General features: G+C 39.9%; 2 protein-coding genes across 2 annotated transcripts; both read right to left on the bottom strand.

Moving 5' to 3' along the window:
• Nucleotides 1–6,869: 6,869 nt before the first annotated feature.
• On the bottom strand, nt 6,870–8,327 carry pou4f1 (POU class 4 homeobox 1; the record flags this gene model as incomplete). Its single annotated transcript, XM_083891105.1, has 2 exons — nt 6,870–7,874; nt 8,202–8,327. 2 exons carry the CDS (start codon nt 8,325–8,327, stop codon nt 6,870–6,872), a joined length of 1,131 nt encoding a protein of 376 aa, XP_083747231.1.
• Nucleotides 8,328–11,631: 3,304 nt separating this feature from the next.
• obi1 (ORC ubiquitin ligase 1) lies at nt 11,632–22,195 on the bottom strand. Its single transcript, XM_083891104.1, has 6 exons — nt 22,075–22,195; nt 21,684–21,819; nt 16,956–17,047; nt 15,407–15,628; nt 14,032–14,120; nt 11,632–13,788 (listed from the first exon to the last, which is right to left on the bottom strand). The coding sequence occupies exons 1-6, from the start codon at nt 22,144–22,146 to the stop codon at nt 12,369–12,371; spliced, it is 2,031 nt and encodes a 676-aa protein (XP_083747230.1). The 5' UTR covers nt 22,147–22,195; the 3' UTR covers nt 11,632–12,368.
• Nucleotides 22,196–23,099: the final 904 nt, after the last annotated feature.

The following is a 23,099-nucleotide window of genomic DNA, read 5'->3' as shown; positions in this document are numbered from 1 at the left end:
ACCTACAGGTGTGTCCAGTTAACCTCTGCAGGGAGAGCATGCAGCTGTCAGGATAATTGGACATACATGACTGTAGGTGTACAGGAGTGAATGGTTCTTTGTTTATGTTGGCTGTGCAGTGGACTGGTGACCTGTTCATGTTGCAGCACACCTTTTGCCCTATGTCAGCTGGGATTGTCTCCCTGAGACCCTCGTGTGGACGATAAAGTGGCAAACATTGAAAGAATTAAAGATTTCCAATTTGTAACAAATTGGAAAAAAACAGGAGTTACACAGTGGGAGCAGTGGTTCATGCTCCGGTTCATGATCCGGTTTGGAATAAGAGCCTTTCTGCATGGTCTCCTGTGTGTACATGGGTGTCTCTCCGGGTTTACTCCAAAAGCCTGCAGAGGTTAATTGGAAACTATAAATTGACTGTAGGTATAAATGCAAGAGTGAACAGGTGTTTGTCACCTTGACTCTCGTGTGCAGGATAAAATACACGCAATGACAACCAAAAAGAAACTCTTTGTGATAGGAAAGTCAGCTACAGTTCTTCTCGTGAACGTGTGCAACTTTACATTTGTAGCATCGGTAGTTTTTAACATAAATATTACTTTTAAATCATAATTATGGTCGACTGCAAAACTTAAATCCTGCCTCTCTTTGTCTGAACTGACACTACAGCACCCAATCTCCTCACATAGTGTCTGTCGTTCCTCTTATATCCGGCCTCGTGCCCTCTCCTCCCTCCCTCCCTCCCTCCTCTCTCTGTATACCACACTCCCTATGCCTGGCTCACATGCAGGTAATGATGACAGGGGAAATGGGTTCAATGCAATGGTTCAATGAGCAGCCCGCCCCGGGGCCATGACAGCTCTAAAGAGGCAGGAGTTGGGAAATAAATGACATTTAGGGAATAAGGCACATTTTGCATGAAGTGACATTTAGTTGGCGAGGCGTATTATTATTTTTTTTTTTGAATGAGGTGAAACACGTCCCGCGAAAGAACCGGGGCAGACATTGACAAGTGTTTTGATGTTTTAACGCTCCACACTTTATCAGTGTGAATGTCAAATGGCGCACGGGGCCACGAGACTGGAAGGTTAAAAAGTAAAGTGACGGCTTTGTTGGGAGGAAGTTTTCGGGGGGGATTTCTGTTCTTGTCCAGCAGATGCAAGGACAGATTAGGGATTAGATTAAGAGACACGTAATCATATATATTGATTATGGACTATTGATGTTGATTTTGGTACAGACTGAGGCTTGTTGAGAGTCATAAACCAGCAAATCGTGCACTGCAAAAACAGTCCTACTAGAAAGAAACCCTTTTTTTACTTGTTTTTAAAAAATGGATGTGACAATTTGGCTCCGCTGGAATATTTGAAATGAACTTGCAAATCTTTAATGTGCCATAAAATGAAGGAAAACCGGTCAAAAACCAGACAAAAGTTGAGAAAGTTGCATCACAAGCCATGCAATTGTCATGTTTACTTAGATTTCTGAGATTTGCACACTCAACAATCTGTGGATGTTAATTTCACTATACTGCATTTAACACATACACACAAACCAGGAGCAGTTGGAATTTCCTCCAAACCATTGTTTTGAACTCGCTTACTGGTTATCAAAGCTATTAAGACAGATTTTGATATTGGGTTTTTTTTCTATTGTATTTTTCAAGTGTAAAACGTGTTTGTCAAGATAGGTTTTTTATTGTTAAGCAAAAAATAAATGAGAATAATTTCCCAGACAGAGATTTGAGCATCAAACACAGTGACGTCAGGCATCAGCACTTAAGTCATGTAAATATTCACATTCTCCATTATACACATCACTGTTGTACATGACTGGTGTCCCATCAGGCATATTTTACACATTCAATGCATATTTTAGTCTGTTTATATATATTAAGGCACATTTGTGTTCATAAAGTTGAATAAAGTCAGACTGGACTCTCCAGGAGACAAACAAAAGTTGTGGTAGAAATTTCCAAACTGCAACAGATGGTGAATTTGGATGCCGTTGCGTGTAAATAAACCACAGTCAAAGCAAGAATGGAGCTTTTTTTTTTTTTTTTTTAATGACTTTCAATATAATATTTACGCCCACAACTGTCAATTTGGCCTTCCAAAGATGTCAGCTGGTCAACAAATCTGGGTGACAACTAAAGTTTGTAAATCTCATTGTATGTGTTTCCATATTCAATGTCGGTCTCCTCCATCTTCAAAAGAGGTAAAAATCACAACCAACAGCACTTTAAATGGTGTCTTTTAATCTAATGATGTGACCATAACAAACCAAAACATTTAAAAATATCTGAACTGCTTCATCTTCCATTCCTCCTACTGCAAAAACAACCTCTTTTCTCTTATTTATGTATTTATTTATTTATTTATTTGTATATAAATGCAGAAGTAAAGAAGATGACAGCCTTTGATCTTTTTGGTGCGCGTGTGTATTTGCGCGCGCGCGCTCATATGCATGACACCCTGCCTATCCAAGCGTCCATATCCATTTATTTCACCTGTCAAGTATGGCTACATGACAGGAGGTCAGGCCCCTCAAGATCAAATATTTTTCTTACTAAATGACGGATTTATTAGACAAATAAGTTGTCCGCCTGTCTCTGAAGCCTCTGTGATTGAAATATACCCCTGTGTCAACAGCGTCGCCTCTCAAACCGGGTCCCGGGCGATGGAGGGGCTGCCACCGCGGATTACCGAGCAAATATGGGTGGGAAATGAGTGCAGATCTGGGGGGATCTAACCATCCACATCCCCCCGGTTTGACATTTCCCGTCCAAAGGCCAACCTCCCCTGCGCATTGTTAGATCAACGGAGCCCTCGCTGGGAGCTGGTATTTATTTATTTATTTATTTATTTATTTATTTATTTATTTATTTATTTATTTAAGTCACTGCAATTTATTTATTTATTTATTTTAAAGGGGATTTGTCAATTCTTACAATAAAGCAACGCAGTAGATGCGCACACTCAAATATCATTATTTTCTGTTTATAATCTGCAGGTAATTATTAATAATGCAATGCTGCGTTCACGGGCCCATAGCCTTCCGTTCACAGCTGCGGTTACAACCAAAAAAAAAAAAAAAACTGTCGTAAATCTACTGCGTTACCACAACAACACGCGATGAAATAATTATTTTTGCGTCATTCATGAAAAAAAACTCCCTCATCTTCTCGTCTGTCAGGAATCCAATTTCCCTTTATTTACATTCACGGTTCAGATTAATTACCGCCCCGGACTAAAGTAGCCTGGAGGAATTAAAGTTATGAGATGTTTGGGTACATGCGTGCAGCCATGATAAACACATCCATCACAGCCGATATGAGATTAGGCGAGGAGAGAGTGTAGAAAATTAATAAAAGGGTTATTTTTATACTAAAAAACATTGTTACATAATAATAATAATAATAATAATAATAATAATAATAATAATAATAGTAATAATAGGCCTGTGCAAGTGTGATGGAGCTCCAAGGCCTTGTCTTTTAAATGTGTATATGACGATGCTTTTATGTGATAATTGTGATAACAGAATAGAATAATAAGAAACTGAATGTGAAAAAAAATACTATAGGGTAATAAAATGATAATAATAATAATAATAGTAGTAGTAGTATCTGCACATTTTTATGTAATCGGCTTTAAATTTAAGATTGTTATGGTTCCAACTGAGATATAAAATATCGATACAGGTGCTGCAGTCCGTGTATCGATGTTGCTTCGGGGCTTGTGATTATGATATCGGTGAAGTTGCTGCCGATGATGAAAATCTCGCTGTGATTAATAGACGAGTGTGTTGTAGGCTGACATATGGCAGGCGCAGCAGCTGGGGACGGAACCTCAGGCTTCCCCCGCGGCCATTAACATATTAGAGGCTATTGAGCAGGCAGACAGTCCCCGACTGCAGCCATGATGCAGCGGCCTCCATCACACACACACACACACACACACATAGAGAGAGAGAGTGCAGCCTTCAATAATGCATCACTCACTCCTCACCTCCATCCGCCAACGGAGCTGTCCATGGTTCACGGTGCTGAAATGACTGGCCTGTACTGTACTGTATGTGACGTGGCGCGCGCATCGGGTGCTGGTGCTGGTGCTGGTGCATGGAGCGCGTGAAGAGTGTTGTTATTGGTTGGTTGATTCAAAACAAAAACAAAAAAATCGATTAATCGAGATAGATAGATAGATAGATAGATAGATAGATAGATAGATAGATAGATAGATAGATAGATAGATAGATAGATAGATAGATAGATAGATAGATAGATAGATAGATAGATAGATAGATAGATAGATAGATAGATAGATAGATAGAAAACACATTTCGCTGTTTGTTTTTTTCCTGCGAAACTTTTAATGACGTTGCGGGGAATTTCTTTGTCATATATTTTGAAACAATGTCCTTAAAGCCAGGACTTTCCGGCATGTGAGTCTCTGTTTATCCACATGAAAAACACTGAGCGACAAAGACACAAACATCACAACAAACTGTAGACGTGACTTTACTCACGCGCTCTTCTGTCCATCCACGTGATCACACAGTGAACACAGCAGCTTCCTTCCCCTTCAAAAACCTCTGTGACGATATTATCTTTATGCATCAGCGAACCGTGATTAATATTGCATCATCTGCATGTACACGTGTATTTATATTTCATAAATGGAGCCGGAAGTTGGGGGAAGAATACATAAATATTTGGACAAGAATTGGCACTAGACCACTGGACTGGTCGTCTTCAAAACACAATGAAAAAATCAACTTTTTGTTCCTGTAATCTCTCTCTCTCTCTCTATCTCTTTTCCTCTCTCTCTCTGTCTCTCTCGCGCGCGCCCCCATTAAATGTTAATGGTCAGATCTGCAGCGTCAACACAATGAAAGACAACTTCATCTTAGTTAATTAAGAATTCCAGACAAACAAATAAATCATGGGTCTATGTCACAGCTTATATGTCCTGCTAAAAGTATATGATGTGCTATATATATATATATACATATATATACATATATATATAGATATATATATCTATATATCTATATATATATACATATACAGCACATAAATTACATTTTAAAGCAACTTAAACAAAACAAACTATTCAACGAAAATTTGCCCCTGGGTCTGACACAAATTACTATAAATTGTTGCATTATAATTATAAATATAATTATATAATTCTAGTGTTTTAAAAGTGAGAAAAAGAAAAGGTTTAAATCCTGACAATCGTGGCTTGAAATTCTTTAAATTACTCAAATTTACCGACAAATTATTGTTTCATTTATTTTTTAAATCCCCAAAAATATTTCGAGTGCTGGACGTTTTCATTTGATCCAATTCCCCAAAAAATAAAAAATAAATAAAAAACATGATTTGAACATGATGTGATGAATTCATCGAATATCGAGAAGTAAACATTAGCTCGTGAAAAATCCCCTGGTGTTCAGCAAAAGAGCAAACATCATTTATTTTATTAGAATTTTTTTATTTCGTTTTTTTTTTTTTTTAAATGTATTGGAGGGTAAGTGGAACACACCTCCCTGTTGGGGTTTGGCTACAGGATGAACAGATAGCACTGAAAGTAAAGAGGACAACAGAGGAGAGGGAGAGTTAGTAAAGGACACAGTGGGACATTTCTCTCTCTCTCTTTTTTTTGTTTTTGTTTTTTTCTCCATGATGCACATCATCATCATGTCGCCGCAGGGTGTTTTTTTTCCTTTTTTTGTAAACATACTCGTGTGCAACAAAGTTTTAAAAAAAAATAAAAATACTTACACAACGTTTCCCGTAGAACAATTAACACGACAAACAACGCGGTGATTGATTCCTCATGTGAAAACAGGCATTTTCTTTTTTTTAAACAGTAACTCACACCATCCACAAAATACCCAGGACTGTCAGTGTGTACGCAGTGATGATGCATAGTGTTTGCACTGCAAACTCAGTGGATTTTCTTTTAATTAGTATTATTATTACTATGAATATTAATATTAATAATAATGTGATGTCTCTCGTTGATGAAGCAGACACGACTAGACTAGACCTTCTGGCTCTGTTTGAAACTAAACCCAATCATGTGTTGTTGTCTGATAAGTGATAAAGTGAAGTATGTACATACAAAAACATTTTGAAACCTAAAGGGTCCTTTTGTGCAAATTCAAAATAAATAGATCTATAGATGTGACAGCCTACAGAGGCCCGATTACTGCCCGTGATTTAAGGATTTCATGCAGGCCCTAATGTTCTCTCTCTCTCTCTCTGTGTGAATCTTTCCTTTTTTCGTTATAGCCATAAATGCAACATAATTCTAGTTAATAGCAGCCTCCAAAGAAGAATAAATAAATACATGAATGAATTAATAAATAAACAGATGAATAAATGAACAGATTCATGAATTATTTCTATACCAACAACGACTAAAAAAAAACAGAAAAGGAAAAACCACGGTTCAACAATCAATGAGGTAATTCGTAAATGGCTATACTTCAAAATAAAAAATAAAAAAAAGGCCTATTAGGGAGAAAATAACTCGCCAATTACCTCCGTCTCTGTCCACGCGTGTTTTCAAAAAGGCAAAACTTTCCCCCCTCTCGTCACAACTGTTGTTTTTTGTTTGTTTGTTTTTTTTTTTTGCATACTTCACATTCACCAATAACGTGAAAATAAACAGGATATAAGTGTATGAAGCCTCGGTAACATCATGAAGTCCACTGTGCGCCAGCGTGTAAAACCGCTGCAGACAAAAAGACTGAAAGTGGTGTCTTTATTATTATTATTGTTATTCATATTCATGTCCCTTGGTCCCCAAATTCAGCCACGCAACTTGGAAGTGTTTGTTTGTTTGTTTGTTTGTTTGTCATCAGTGGGCGGCGGAAAATTTCAACCGCTTCTGTTTCTGTCTCTGGTTGCAAAACCACACTCGCACCACGTTTTTTTTCAGGTCCAACTTTTCCGCTATCGCTGCGATTTTCTCGGACGAGGGCCGCGGCTGCACGGCGAAGTAAGCCTCCAGAGAGCGCTTCTCCGGCGCCGCTATCGACGTCCTCTTCCGCTTCTTCTCGCCGCCGTTGAAAATGTCCGGTTTGCTCATTTTCTCCCGCTGCGCGCCCTCGGCCTCCTCCAGCCAGGCCTGCAGGATGGGCTTGAGCGCGATCATGTTGTTGTGGGACAGAGTTAACGACTCGAACCGGCAAATTGTACTTTGGCTCAGTGAGCCCACGCCGGGGATCTTGAGGCTCGCGAGCGCGCCGCCCACGTCCGCCTGCGTCACCCCGAGCTTGATCCTCCGCTGCTTGAAGCGCTCAGCGAACGCCTCCAGCTCCCTTGGGTCCGTGTCCGAGTCATTGATTGAGGGCAGGCCGACGTTCGTGAGCCCCGGGCCGCATTGACTCCCCGCGTGGTGGCCCGGTAAGAGGCCGTGATGGGTGAGAGGCGAGTTCATGCCCATGGCCTGGTGTGAGAGGTGAGTGAGGCCGTGCATGTGCGAGTGCGGGTGGCCAGAAGCGGTAGAGATGAGCCCGCCGCCGCCAACTCCACCGCCTCCTCCGCCGCCGCCGCCGCCTCCTCCTCCTCCGCCGGTCCCGTCGTGAGCACTGGACATAAGGGCGAGGGACGGCGAGGTGAGGTGGTCCATGATGTCCGGCGGCTCCAGGTTCTGGTGGTGGTGGTGGTGATGGTGGTGGTGGTGGTGAGCCAGCGGGACGGTGGACGTGGACGAGCACGGCACCGTGGCCATCGTGTGGTAGGTGGCGTCGGGCTTGAACGGATGCGTCTTGCCCTGGGACACCGCGATGTCCACGGCCGCCAGAGCCTCAGCACGCGCCAGGAGCGTCTCATCCAAGCTCGCGAAGATGTTGCTCTGCAGCTGCAAGAGCGATGTTTTTTTGTTTTTTTAGAAAAAAACACGGGGAAAATAAAGGTGGAGGAGGAAACATGTCAGTGTGGACATTTGGCAACACACACAGAAGCAGCAAGTCATTAAAATTAAAGAAAAGCGTGCTTTAAAACAACAACAACAACAACAACAGAGAGAGATCACACACGGTCCGAGTGATCGCATGAAATATACATTACGCGCGTGCCTTGGAGCAGCTCTCGGTTTTACGCGCAGTCTTTCAGCGCCACAAGCAAGAAAAACAGCACGGAATAGAACTTTTTTTTTTTTTTTTGTGAATGGTTAGGGATTATTTACCTGTGGAGTTTGTAGACAGGCTCTCCTTATAGCTTCCGAGCTCGAGTGCAGGGTGGTGTACTTGGGCTCGGATAGAGACGGATGCATGGCGAAGTGGTGCGGCTGTTTGCTGTTCATGGACATCATCTTGGCGAGCGTCTCCAATTAAAGTGCACGAGAAAGAAGAAGGAGAAGAAGGAGAAGAAGAGGCGGCAAGAGCTGGAAAACAGTCATAGATGCACCACTCTGGTCCTTTTGCCTCTCCGGTAACGATGCGGTTGCAGCCAGTGTGTGTGTGCATGTGTGTAAAAGTGTATATGCGTGTGTGCGCGCGTGTGTATGTATGTGTGTGTGTGTGTGTGTGTGTGTGTGTGTATAGTGCAGCCTCGAGCCCGGAGATCACAGAGATGCCTGCAGTCTCTCAGACGCACTTATCTGTCTACTGTTTCCCACTGCTGGGGATGAGAGAGGCTCTTACACCTGAGCGCCTCAGATCTCGTCGAGCCCCTTGCTCGAGTGCTCTCGCGAGACATGCGCTGCCAGAGCAGTGAACAGGCTGAAAAAAAAAAAAAAAAAAAAAAAACTGCTCACAGGGCAGCCAGCTACATCTGGAGACGAGACGCTTGGGTTTTTTGGGGGGGGGGTTTTTTAAAGGCGCACTCCATCCAGTCACAACATCTTAAAGCCTGATCTTTGACTTTATTGAGCTGGAATTGTTTATTTTATCCGGTTTTACTGGACTTTAAAACATATGATTTCAGGAAATTGTTCTCCCACAATGACTGTGTGTGCGGGGGATTTGTGCTCAATATTCTCCCTAATTCATATCTTCATCCATCCAGATTGAAAACTGCCTAATCTGTGACTTTCTGACCTCAAATTATTTGCTCTACCATCATTTTAGACTTTACTGCATGATATTATTTTATGTATATTGTTAATTGCACTACTTTTTAAGAATAAAAGTGATACATCAAGTGATCAAAGTCATCATTATTTACGTTAGAGTTGACATAATGAACTCATGGACCACAGTTAACATTATCTATAGGAACAGACCCTGACTGTCATTATAGACTTGACTTTTTATTATATTACAAAGCATGTGTGAGTTTATTATTGACATTGTTAAAGAGGGACTACTTTTTCATAAACTGACAGTAAATGATATTACATGTTCTTGGTAACCACGACCAATGTCATCATTATTTACTGTTATATAAGGGAACAAACACTTTAATCAATAAACCATTTTAAATTAGACTAATAACCAATAGTTAAAGATCATCAGGTTCAAAACCTCATCTATAATAAATGAATAAATAGACTTGACTTTGTGTTATTGACTGAGATTGGGTGAAGTTGACTGAAAAGTGATATAATATTGACTTTATTATGATTGTATGCAACTATTTGATTCTTTACCAAAATGTATTTTTGTTCAGTGTCAAAAGATGAAGTGATGGGACAGTAAACACTCAAGTCACCATAATTAACTGTTAAGTAATTCATAAAGTTGCTCACGGTGTCTTATAAGGCCTGATCGTCCACTCAATTACCTCAAATTGTTGTTTAAGTTCCATTTTATGGATAATGTTAAATATTATATTGCTACACATGCTGTGTTCATGTGAAAAGTAAATGCACATAAACTGTACTCATTATTTACTTTTAAGTAAACAGGGGATGTGGACTTTTAATTTGAATTAAATACCCATTAACTTTTCAAATGTGTGTTGCTCTCAGTGTCTTATAAAGCCTGATCTTTCACTTAATTACATCAAACAGTCATCATTCTGTTATTTACAGTGTTCAACAGGCACTACTTTCTCTTAGTCTACACCTGATGACAAGTTTAAGTGAAATGTAAGGAAGCAACTCATGACAAGTAATCATTATTTACTGTTATGTAAGCAAACATACAGTTTATCCATCTGATTTAAGATCACTTTAATTTGAATTAATTAACTAATAAACCTAATTAAGGTTTCAGTCTGTGCTGATTGCTGACTTAATGGCCACAAATTGTTTATTTTGTGTTATGTATTGGCAAAATCATGCATAATTATGTTATTTACAACCCGTTTCAGAGTTGAATTAACAGGTGTAGTTAAAATAGAGTCATTTGATGCAAGTGAACAAATATAATAACTCTTATTTATCTGATTTCATGGAATTTGTATTAAATGGATAAAGGTTTCAGGTGGAAAGTGTGGATAACATGCATATATGTATATATATACATATATATATACACACAAATATATATATATACATATATATATATATACACACACATATATATATACATATGTAAATACACAGATATATATATAAACATATATATATACATATATACACACATATATATATATACACATATATACATACACATATATATATACATACACAGATATATATACACAGATATATATACATATGTATATACATACACACATATATACACATATATATACATACACACATATATATATACACATATATATATACATATATATACACACATATATATACACATATATATATACATACATATACACATATATACATACATATACACATATATACATACATATACACATATATATATATTTGTTTTATCGACAGAATGAGTTGTTTTTTCTTACAGTGTGTTCGTGTCTCTCATCGCCGCCTTCGCATTAACGAGGCCTCGTCATTAAAGGCCATCATCGCCCGATGAGCACTAAACAAATTGATTTAATGCACCAGCGTAGCCTCGCGCGCGGCCCTCACCTAAATTAATTAATCCCAATGAATTAACACTTCATTTATTCCAAACCGCAACGGTGACGCGATTAAATTTTCATGCGGCGATTAGAGAGGTATGTGAAATATACATGGTATCGTTAAATTTGCATAATAAATGAGGCGCGCGCGCGCTCTCCCTCTCGCGCCGCCCTAGAATGGAGCGTAAAGAGCGCGTGTGTGCGGTCTCTAATGTGAGTCGCTATAGGCTACAGCAAAGCTTTTAGACGATGGCTTTCCCCCGACTTTTTAATGGCAGCAGATTAATAATTGTTAGTTTAATGTAATGCAAATCATCAGGGGAAAGTAGAACAAAAGAAAGTGAAAGGATTTAAAAAAAAATAAAAAAAAAATACACAAAAAAAAACATTGGCTGGTCCACTTAATATTCAACTCTATGCATTTAAAATGAAAACCAATAAAATAGTTAAATTAAAATTTACCGCAAAATATTAGGTCAGTCACGTGACTGAGATTTGAAGACGACCTCAATCATACAACGAAAATGTACCAAAAAAATGAGAGCGAAGCTTCATTGCATTAATATTTTATTTCCTATTACAGTGCTACACAGCAATATTTAATTCAAAATGTAATTATTTTTGCACAATAGCCATTGTTCATCCATCTCCAGTATTGCATATCATCACTAAAGGATCGCCATGTTTGCTAAATAGCTTTTTACACGCTTTTACATCAAAGTGGGCTGAAAGAGTTTCAGCAACAAAAGTGATGCTACTACAATAAAAGAGTCAGACTGTCGAGACGGGCCTTAAAGAGATAGTTCACTTTCTTTTCTTTTTTTTTTAAAGTGTGGTTGAATGAGGCATTGACACGGTTTTAAACTCCTACATTCAGCCTGGAAACTGGACACAAAGAGACATTGTTTTGTTTGTTGCTTCATCTTACTCCAAGACAACCTTTTCCACCCAGAAACTGAAGTTTGTGACTGTCCTGCACCAAAGGCCACGGGGCAAATCTGAAAACAAACGCTTTCAAACACCTACTGTGTGCCATGACATCAAAATCCCTAATTTTCTCCATGGACTTTGGTGTGGGAGAGTGAGCGGATTACAAAATGGTTTCTCAGCCAGAAAAAAAGCAAGCAAATGCAGGAAAAAAAGTATTGTGATCCAAAAATCAGATTAATCTTCTGACCATGATTATGTATTTGCATCCAGGCAAATTCCGTGTTGATCATGTCAATAACCTATTCAACTGCACCGCAACAAACCTGAACTACCCCTTTAAAAAGCTATTCGACAGCTAACGAGACCTACAAATAGACTACACACAGAAAAAACTATCTGACAATAAGTTATACCTGCTCTTCACTCAGAAACCTAGGGTTAAAGTTACCTGCCATGTGTAAATGTGAGTCTACGGCACTTTGTGGAACTTTCACATGAGCTTTGAAAGTTTGGTGGGACTGTTGGAGTTGAATGGACTGTGAGACTTTCTCTTTGTTGGCTGACTAATGATGAGAACATGTTTATCTCTTGGCGTGTTGACAGGCTTTCCACTGCAGCTGGAGAACGTGGTGGATGAGGAGGGGGAGTCTACGTGGTCGTGATCGGCATCTTTACTTGGGGTGGCAGAGCAGGAGGGACTGGGCTTATTCTCCTCCAGCGAATCAAACAACAAATCAAAAGAGAGTTCTTCAGTCTGAGAGGGCACGTCGTCGTTGTCGTCGTCTGCATGGCCACTAACACGAGCCTGGCTCTCCTTACCTGACACTGCCGCCGCTGCAAAACCTCCATCTTTTGGAGAATCTCCGCCATTCGAGGCGTCGTCGGCGTCAACGCACGGTTGGCGGTTTAACGCGAGCGCGTCGGCGTGGTTCGACAAAGGCAAATCGGGGCAGGTTTGTGGTTGTGGGACCAGAGTGTTGTTCAAATCTGTGGCAGGAGAAGAGACCAGGGAGAGCTGGGACCCTCGGCTGCTGGAGCTCTCTCCGTCCAGCATCATGGAGTCCAACTCTGAGATTTTGTCCAGGTAAGCCGCATCCATGGAGGCCTCGCAGGACATCTGGAAACATTCAGGCTCATCCTCTACCACAATGGTAGATGTTGAGGCGTCAACATCCACCACAATGGTAGACGTTGAGGTGTTACCGGAGCTTTCTTCACTTGGACCTGGACACGGTTGGTCACTACTGTCAGAGTTTGACCTCTGCCAACCCCCCCAGAGGACAGACTTTGAGGGTTCAACGTCAGTATTTGGAGACAAGGTTTTGGGGAATTTATCAAGGCTTCTGAACTGGTTCTCTTTGGGGCTGTTGTTGTTATCGATACCAGGAAACTCTTCAAAATCCAACCTCCTCAGATAAGACACAGGTTTGAATGCTACCTTTTTCTCACGTATGCCAGGGCTTCTCAAAGTCAGGCAACGGAAAGCAGAGGACGGAGTGGTGGGCAAAACGTCAGAGGAAGCGCTTTCCAAGTCCTCGTTTTTCTTATCCGACGTCGGGTTCTTATTCAGCCATCTGTGGTCTGCGGGGGACATGAACATCAAACCGGGGTTTCTGGAAAATGTTCGAGATTCTTTCTCTGGATTGCTGCAGATCAAGGCCCGCTCATTGTCACTCAGGCTCCTCATCATCATGCTGATCTTCTGTTGCTGCGTGAGAGCCTCCGACCCGGACTTGCTGTTCCCACTGGCTTCATGCACTTCAGAACATCTGCTCTCAGGTTTTCTGATCTGAGACTCCAGGTCCTCGATGTACTGGTCACTGCGCTCCAGGGCCTTCTTCAGGTGGTCCACGTCGCGCTCGTACTGCTGGATTTTGGCCTCCAGTGCTGCCACCGTGTAACGTCCGAACCTGGGGAAGGATCATTTTCAGCCCTTAAATATATGAGGTTTGGTATGACCATTTGGAAGTACAGTAAAACAAAGAAACAAACTCTAACAAATCTTATATTTAAATCAGTTTAGTTTAAATCTATATCTATATAGATATATATGTACGGGGTGCATCACACGCACATGCTAAATAAGACTAATTGGCAAATCAAAGAAAGGATCAAAAGCTTTACTTTCATTAATTCAAGACAAAGAAACTCACTTCTGAGGAGATCTGCTCGCCACCTCTGCTTTCAATCTCATGTTCTCTTGAACCAGGTCGATGTTTTGAGATCGTAGCGTCTTATTAGCCTGGGGGCGACAACAACGAGTGACGTGGAAGGTTAGGCCTTATTTCACAAATATAGTTATTATAGAAATAGAATCAATAGATACAGTAACTCCTGAGTGTTTCGTGTAAGATTTGTGTTCGTAGATTTATAAAAGAAGTATAAACCAAAATTAATTGGTTTCACTCAGGAGCAAAAACAATATGACATGTGTGGTTTTCTTAACACAGTTCCATAACTACACATCTGTTCATACTAGGACAACAAGGGTTCATTGATTATTAATCAACTACTAAATCAATCTGTTAATAATTCCTTTCGTTTGTGTGAATATGTTCTGGGTTTTTTTTGCTGCTCTATGACAATAAAGTTAATATCTTTGGTTTGTGGTCAAAAAAACATTTGAAGAATAATCATTTTGAGGTTTGATAAACCCTGAACACAATCTTCTGCATTTTACGGCTAAAAGAATTAACTGATCGATATAATTATTGACAAATTCAATTATGAACCAGTAGTTGCAGTACTAATTCATACCGTACATCTGTCTTTTCATGCAGTTACAGTGTAAACAATGAAGGGTTGCGACAATGAATAATCAATACATTTTTGCAATGATGCATTATTTACCCAATCTTACCCATAATTCACAACTTTTTGGATGATTGCTTAATCAATTTCAGTGTTTTTTTGTTTTGTTTTCTTTTAAATAATTGAAACAAGCCCTCTGATTTTTCAGCATCTTTGTTTCTTTGCTCCATATGATAAAGAGATTTGTGAGTGATTTTGGTTTGGAACACATTTTTCTTATTTTTTAACATTATCCGACATCTTATTAACCAAACGGCTAATTGGTTAATCGAGAAAACAAACCACAGATTAATCAATTATTAAAATAACTGTTGGCTGCAGTCAGTGTTCGAATTACACAGTGACTGTCAGTCTCTCTCACATGTCACATCACTCTCCTGTCATGTTCCTACTGTCTTACAACTGTCATTATTAGGTTATTTATTTCAGCAACTTCATTGTACAGAAAATCAAAGTCTATAACGTGTGATTCAAAAATGTACAATGTTTCAGAACTCCCCCAATGTCTCAAAGTGTGTTTTCAGGGGTTTCAGCTGGTGTCCTATTCAGGACACCTCCCTAATTCGAACCGTGGTTGTATAATGAGAGCGATATTTATTTTGCCAGCTACACATAAAGGGCTTTGTACTTGCTCTCTGGGGTGAAAAACACAGAAAAAAAATCTCCTTTGAAGATCAATATAGTTATGCAATGTATTGATCATTATAGGCGACATACCTCCTTCAGCTTATCCATATCCTGCTTCACTTTATCACAAACATCTGTGGCAGCTCGCAGCTTGTTGGTCCATTCTTCCAGGACATGGGGGTCAACTCTTTTGTCACCCGTTTGCACTGTAGTAATGCTGCATGGATCCAGAGCAGTCTTCAGCTGGGACTCCAGACTTTGATTTTTCATTTTCAACTCTTCATTTTCTCTGATGAGCCCGTCAATTTCTCCCTTGGGTAAAAATAAAAACATTACTCCCATAAGTTCGTACAGCAACTTAAAATACAGATTTTTATATTGTGATAACCCAAAAGATGGACACCTAATGCATTTTCTTTTACATAATCTGATCTGACACGTTCAGGTGAAGCAGATTTTCAATATACACTTTCAGCTCCAATATTTGTAAAATGAAATAGAAATGATAAACTGCTCAACCAGCTACCCATCATCATGAATCTCTACCAGCGAACTATGGCTCGTAACTTTTCCCCAAAATCTAGTGTGAACACATTTATAATGACCCCTAATTCGTCCAAATAAAGTCAAACCCCAACAAACCCCTGCCAGTGTTAAGAGGATTTATAACATAGAGCACTAGGATGGAATAAAAACCCTCTAAACGGGAACTAACTGGCAACAGGAGGAAGCTTTTAACTAAAATGTAATAACGTTACATCACGGCAAACAGGACAACTTAATTTCTGATATTAAATGCCAGAAACACAAGTTTGTCAACCTGACGGGACAGGGTTTCGGACAAGCGGATCGGGGGAAAGCACAACTCAGGGTGTGCGGACATAGCCCAGACTAGAGCTAATCACTTTCTGTTGTGCACTTAAAATGACCTGATAATTCAAGGTATTGGTCTATGTTTTGTTTAAGTGTCTTTGGGAAGGCATGTTTATTCTTTTTGTTTTTTAACTCTACATGTTGACTGTTAAATTTGGCCAAATGGTGGGGTCCATCAGGGGCACACAATCCTGGGAATAGGCTACCAGACCACGTCAGGAACTGTGACACCTATTCAACATTTAAAATGGCACTCTGGTGCAACAATTTTTTTGTAATGTCTTGTGATTTCTGTATTCTTTTGTACCATGTCCTGTTAAATGTCTAATGTGCTAACCTGCCTTAGGACAACGAATCAAAAATAGCTATTGTGCTAACTCCGGCATACTTACATTGTTGTTCTATGCTGACATGTTGATGAATATGCATTGTCCTAATTCAAATAAATAAATAATGTTACAGAGAACTTCAATAAAGGTAGCACATTGCTGTACAGCTGTGTTCCTCCACTGTGTCAATGTAATGACGTCACAAGTCGACTCGACTTAGACTTTATCGACAGATAAGTGGATCTGAAAAGATGAGAAGTCATTAATGACCTAGTGCACACCGCGTCTCTCTCTGAAGTTTACATCCCACATAAGAAGTAAGATTTTATTTTTTTGTTCGAAGTCCACTCGTGAACAAAACTCCACTTGTTATTGCTTTGTAACCATAAACCTTAAATGAACCACTGTATACCGTAAAATAAACAAAGAAATAATACCTCATACTCCCGTAAAAGCAGTTCTCCCCTGGTTTTTCTGAGACACTTCCTCATGGAAGGGCCCTCACTGTGATCACTTTCATTGGTACCTCCTGTAAAAGAAATGCACAAGCACAGAATGGAACAATCACACTGGACAAAGGTTTGAAAACCTGCGGTGCTGCCCTTTAAAACGGAGGTAAATGTTAACTGAAAAGCCCCAAATCCAAGTACAGAAAATCTTCTTCCATTTGATGTAAAAACAAGTCTCAAATATTTGTCCTTTTGGCCTCGCTTTAAGTGATATTTTAACCTTTTGGGAAATATACTTGTCAGCGGTCATGGCTGAAGGAGCGGACGCTGCCTCTCAGATGTCCCTTTTCAGGACAAGGACTGATGAAGTCCACATTGTTTTCCTTCTCTTAAGACTTTTTTATCCCCATGAAAACAAACGCTCTGTTGGCATTTCTGTTTTAAAGACAGCCCCCTACTTTACGCATGAAAATCTTCTAGCAGAGGACTAAATCAAGTCTGTTAGCCAGGGCAAAGCAGAGCTTGGTTTCTGTAAACCATGGAAAAACTGTTAGAATTCAAAAACTTGTCTCTGTTTCAGGTCAACTTTATTTAAAAGATGTAGTTCCAAAGTATTTAAGGCTAAATGTTTCACCTGGAGGTGGTGTCTCTCATACAGACTGGTATGAGAATCTGACAGTATGATAAAATTCTGCAAAAATATTATGGTTTTGCAGACAAAACCCAAACTTTTTTAGGTCCTCTTAAGTCCAAGTTATAATAAAGGAATGTTAATCTTTCCTATCTTCTTCTTCTCTTCTACATTGTGAATTTTCTGGTTTCTTTGCTCTTTGCTTTTAGACATTTCCATGCTTAACGTTAAATGAATTTTTTTTGTCTTTTTAACTTAACTTATCTAAAGTTTGGCATGGTTCGTCACATGTATTGGCTCAGCTCGCTTGGAACAGGTCCAAAAAAAGTACCATGTGCTATTGCTAATGGGGGCAAAAAGCTATTTCCATGCTGGATCTGTGTAGTGGAAAAGTGCCACTTGATATCAAATTCAAGACTTCTTAAAAAGGACTCTTCACCACCAAGTCCCTCAAATTCAAGGATCCAATGTGCCGACACAGCTTCCTCCATGGTGTCCACATTTTATTGATTTGCAGCACCCTCTGCATCAAGAAAAGGGATTGTTCTTGGGATCTTGGGCATGTTAGTCTTTGTAACTTTCTTTGGTGAGCCAAATGCATTTCCCAAGCATCATGTCTGCAACTGCTCTCTCTCGCTTAACGTTACTCGCTCATTGTTCTGCACGAAATCTCACGTCAACGGCAGAGAGAGACAGCGGACAGTGTCCACAACACCACTAGTATTTATGACTGGACGTTTGTTCTGCGCAGGTCTAATCTCCATGCATCAAGCAACGCAGGGAGCATAAAAGAGTATGTGGTGTCGTAAGGGCACATTGGCTGTGATAGGGCAATTTCAAAAAAACTTTCAAGGATTTCAAGGACACATGGAATCCTGCTTTAATCATAACATGGCTTTGATGTATCCTGCCATGTTTGGCCTTGATGTACCAAATACACCTTTGTAAGTCTAGGTGCCAAATAAGAAGCTGCATCTTCTTTAATAATAATTTCCAGCAGGCTGTACATGGAGGTGAAACTATGTCCTCAACAGTTTAAAGTTCTCAGTCACAGCACAGGGTTAGTTCTTAATCCGCTAACCAAATTCAGAGTTCCATCCTCAGTTTCATCCTCAGATCAAAGTTCTTAAAGAGTTTAACAAGCTTTGATCTGCAATGAGATCAAAGCTATTTTTTAACTGTGATGAAAAGAGGACAAAGTGAGGGGATGAGAACTAGGAACTACACCATAGAAGAACAACTTGCTGGAAATTGGAAGAAGAGGAAGCAGCACGAAAATGAACACCGTCACAAATCCTACAACTGGCATCACAGAAAAGAAGGCGCAACCCAACGCAGAGAGCAATTCCTTGCACCCACAGACGGAGACAGAAAAGCAGGTACGGATTTTTGTCACCGTGGTGCTGCTGGAAATTCAGAACAAGTGCGACATTACCGAAAAAAGCGGCCGAAGGTGGGTGACGCGGATGAAGTATATGACAAAACGGGCCATGGAAGAACTCACTGTCACCGAGGGGTTTTACCCCAGAATGGAAAGAGCAAAGAGAGTGGCGGACGGTTTGTTTTGGGACCTGAAGTGTCAGTTTCGCAACAAAGCAAAACACATGATAGCCACGTCACCGCCCCGCGTGGAGGCTGCCATCATCAGGGGTTTGAAAGAGCATGTTCAGAGGCACCTCAATCAGGAGGAGGACGACCACTGCCGAAACGAGTCCGAGCTCTCCATGGTTTGCAGCATCTTTTGTGCAATCGTGGCCTCGATTATCATCATCGTCCTTTCGTTTGTCTAATGACGGACACCTAGCATGTCTGTCCAGACCCAGAGGCCAATCCAATCCAGAAGAACACAACAATGAAAAATGATCAACATCCACGGTGTTCCCCCTTTTATCAGCAGCATATCATGCTCAAGGAATTCCTCAGAGAAGTCGAGGCACAAGATGATGAGCTTCTGCTCCACAAAAATGTAAGATGGCTGAGCAGAGGCAGTGTTTGGGAGCACTTTAGGTCCGTCGGAGAGGAACGTGCGGCTTTCTTGCATCGTCTTTTGAAGACTTTTTTGACAAGCTGAAGTTTCTGAAACATTTAACTTTGGACAGCAGCTCGCCCCGTTCATTCAGAACCCCGTCATCATCACAGGTGTCAGTGGGCTCCTCAAAAGACATCACCCAGCAGATGTGGCCCTGAAAGAGTGACCCTACTGCTCTCTGGTTTCAGACCTCTACCCAAGATCTGAAGAAAGTAGCTCTGTATATCTTGACCAAGTTTAGCTTCACGTACAGCTACGAGGCTGCTTTTTCCACAATGAACATTTTTGAAGAAAAAAATTTATTATTCCAGCACTGACAACAATGTGTATTCAAGTCCAAATCGAAGCAGTTGTGAAATAAATAATACTCAATGACTGTCAACTGGCATTAGTGCTCATTCCTACTAGCTTGACCTCACTTCTCTCACTGGACAAAAAGCAGGGTGGGATCGAAAAGACACAGAATGGAGCAGAAAAGCAGGTGTTAGTGATGATTAAGATATATTGACATTGTCAGAAAATAGTTTGAAACTGTTAAGTGAATAAGAACTGACAAAGAAGGAACTCATTTACACCGCTTTCTTAAATTAAGCACTTGTTACAAGGACTTAAAAAAAGTAGTATTAGTATTTTATTTTTATTTGACGGGAGGGAAGCATTTATATTTATTTCTGCACTTACACTATATGCCACCAAGTACATAACTGAGGACAGAAATTGTTAAAATGCTTTCTTTGAGTTGACATTCAGTTGTTGGCAACGCATAAAACTATTTAGGGCTGCAATGATTAATCATTATTAATTTACTAAAGCTTAAACTGAATAATTTGGTCTGTGCACAAACTAAGACATTTGAGAACGCCATCATTTCAAGTTAGGGCGAAAACAATCAACGTTTTCCAAAATATGCTGATATTTCATGGACCAAACAACTATTTAATTCATGTGTCACCATGTCAGAATTGAACAGAATGCTTGGCCCAATATGGATCCAGTCGAATGTGCAATAGTAATTCAACTATAGACTAGGAATAGGCAGGGGTATCCCATTATTCACTTGATTTTAAAACTTTGATCAGTTATGGTGAATATTTGTAATATATAAAAAATATAACAAAAGTTTCTGTCTAGTTCAAGTGTCAGTTTTGGTTGTGTTATTGAATTTGTTAGGTTGTCATTAGAGCTGAAACGATTAATCGATTATTAAGTGATTACTAAATGAATCGGCAACTATTTTGATAATCGATAATCGGTTTGAAGCTTTTTTCATGATTAAAACAAGATTTCTGATTGTTTTAGCTTCTTAAAAGTGAATGTTTTCTTGGTTTCTCTGCTCCACATTACAAAGAAATCATTTTTTCTGAATCATTTTAGTTTGTGAACAAAACAAGACGTTCAAGAACATCGTCATTCCCAGCTTTGACAAACACTGATCAACGTTTTTTTTAACATTTTCTGACATTTTATGGACCAAACGATTCATCGATTAATCGAGAAAATAATCGACAGATTAATCGATTACGAAAATAATCGTTAGTTGCGGCTCTAGTTGTCTTATATGCTCCTACAGCTATAAAGACAGCTGGTTACAGAAGACATCTTACTTTGAAATCACAATGTTTGTGGTCAGTTTAATCACATTGACTGGATTTTTGAGCTTATACATTTGTGTATTAACTGTCATTTAAACTGCTCATGCCTGTGAAAGAAGCAGTGACCAAGTAACAGCCGTTAAGGAAACGTGTGGCTTAGATCGATTTATATTGTTATTATTACCATTTCTACACTAGCTTGAGTTTTGCCTTGGATTTTCCTTAAGCTCAAGTGCCTCCGCTCCCAAACTAGGGAGCAGTAATAATACAGAGATAAACTTGACTGCAACTTTTAACAACAGGATTTCCTTCACTAACATGATGACTCAGCTGTGGAAAGCTGCAGGCAGAGGAAGCCTCACATCAACACTGTCGCTGCATGATCTTGTGCTTTGTGTGTTTTCTTTCTCTCGTTTTTTTGTGTGTGTGCGCCTTGTTTGTGTTGTTGTTGTGGAGTTACTCACCGATGATCTGTCTGCAGGGGCTCTCTGCTGTGATGGGGACTCTGCAGGAGGGACACTGACTCGCCTTCTTTAACCACATTTCCATGCAGGATGAACAGAACACGTGGTGGTTGGCACAAATGACTGGCTGCCTGACCTACACACACACACACACACACACACACACACACACAAACAGAGGATGACAGAAAGTGAAGCGTGTGTAGACTATTTAAGAGTTGCTAATAAAGCGTGGAAACACAGCATCAACGGTACTTAGCTAGCTAACGCGGGCTATAGCATTTAGGTCACTCGGCAGTTAAACCCGGTGTAAACATGCCTCTGTGTATGTATGTGTGTGTGTGTGTAATGGCTGCCGCGCGTAAACAGTCTAAAAACAGCTCGGACTTACCTTTCCGAGACATATCTGGCACGAAATGGGCAAAGTCATAGAAAGGGTCGACGACTGATAGTTAAAAGCCATGGTTTGAAGGAACAAACGGCACAAAAAAACACAGTTGTCCCGAGGAAGTACAACTGTCCCACCATGTCCCGCTGCGCTGCGCGCCGAGTGCTACAACTACGGTAAGCCCCTCAGGCCAAAAAGGCGGCTTTAAACAAAGTTGCCAGGTTGGGTGGAAGGCCACCAAATCTATCCGAAATATCTGTGGGTAAATTAACTCGTTGGGCCATACTAGGGAAAAAAAGGCCAGATATTCTTACATACTGTATTGTTTATTGAAATGGGGAAAAACAGGCCAAAAACTAGACAAAAACAAAGGCTAAAATATGAGATAGTTGTGCTTATCACTAGCTAACAAATTATGGCATGTTAGAAATGAAGCAACAGCCACAATTATATTAGTTTTCATAGTTTTACGGTGATTGTGGTTACATATACTGTATTTTCCATGACTCAGTATGACAGTGAAGCAAATATAAACATAGAACCTTCATGGAAAAAAGTGTTTTTGTGCAGTAAAGGGAGGTTGCAACTATTATTGGACTACTTTTGTCTGTCAAATCTGGCAACGCTGGCAACTTACATTCAAAATAGCAGTGAAAACATAAACTCTTCCCCTGTATTTATAGTACAATTTAGGTGTAATGTTTGATGTAATCATATTTTATGTTGACAAAGAAATGTTTTTAGGGATTAGACAACAATCCGATAATTTATAGAGTGGATTAAAACGTGCAGAGTCAGCCCTTTAAAAGATAAAGTTAACTTTTCCAGGTATGAATGTGAAATATGAAATATCACTGTCTATTTAGCTCTGTTTTCATCTCAAATGAGTCCTGGGGAATCTGGTGCTTTTGTGTGTGCATTGTTCAACTGTCTTATCTGGCTTGTTTGTGATTTTGAGTTTAAATCTGCAGTTAGAGCACAAAATCAGACAGTTTGCTTGCTAACGTGGTACTCTTGCCTCATCTCAG

Source organism: Microchirus variegatus (genome assembly GCF_963457635.1).
Source record: "Microchirus variegatus genome assembly, chromosome: 6".
NCBI classification, from domain to species: Eukaryota; Metazoa; Chordata; class Actinopteri; order Pleuronectiformes; family Soleidae; genus Microchirus; species Microchirus variegatus.
Note: the sequence above shows the minus strand (reverse complement) of the source record. Positions and strands in the feature narration are given on the sequence as shown.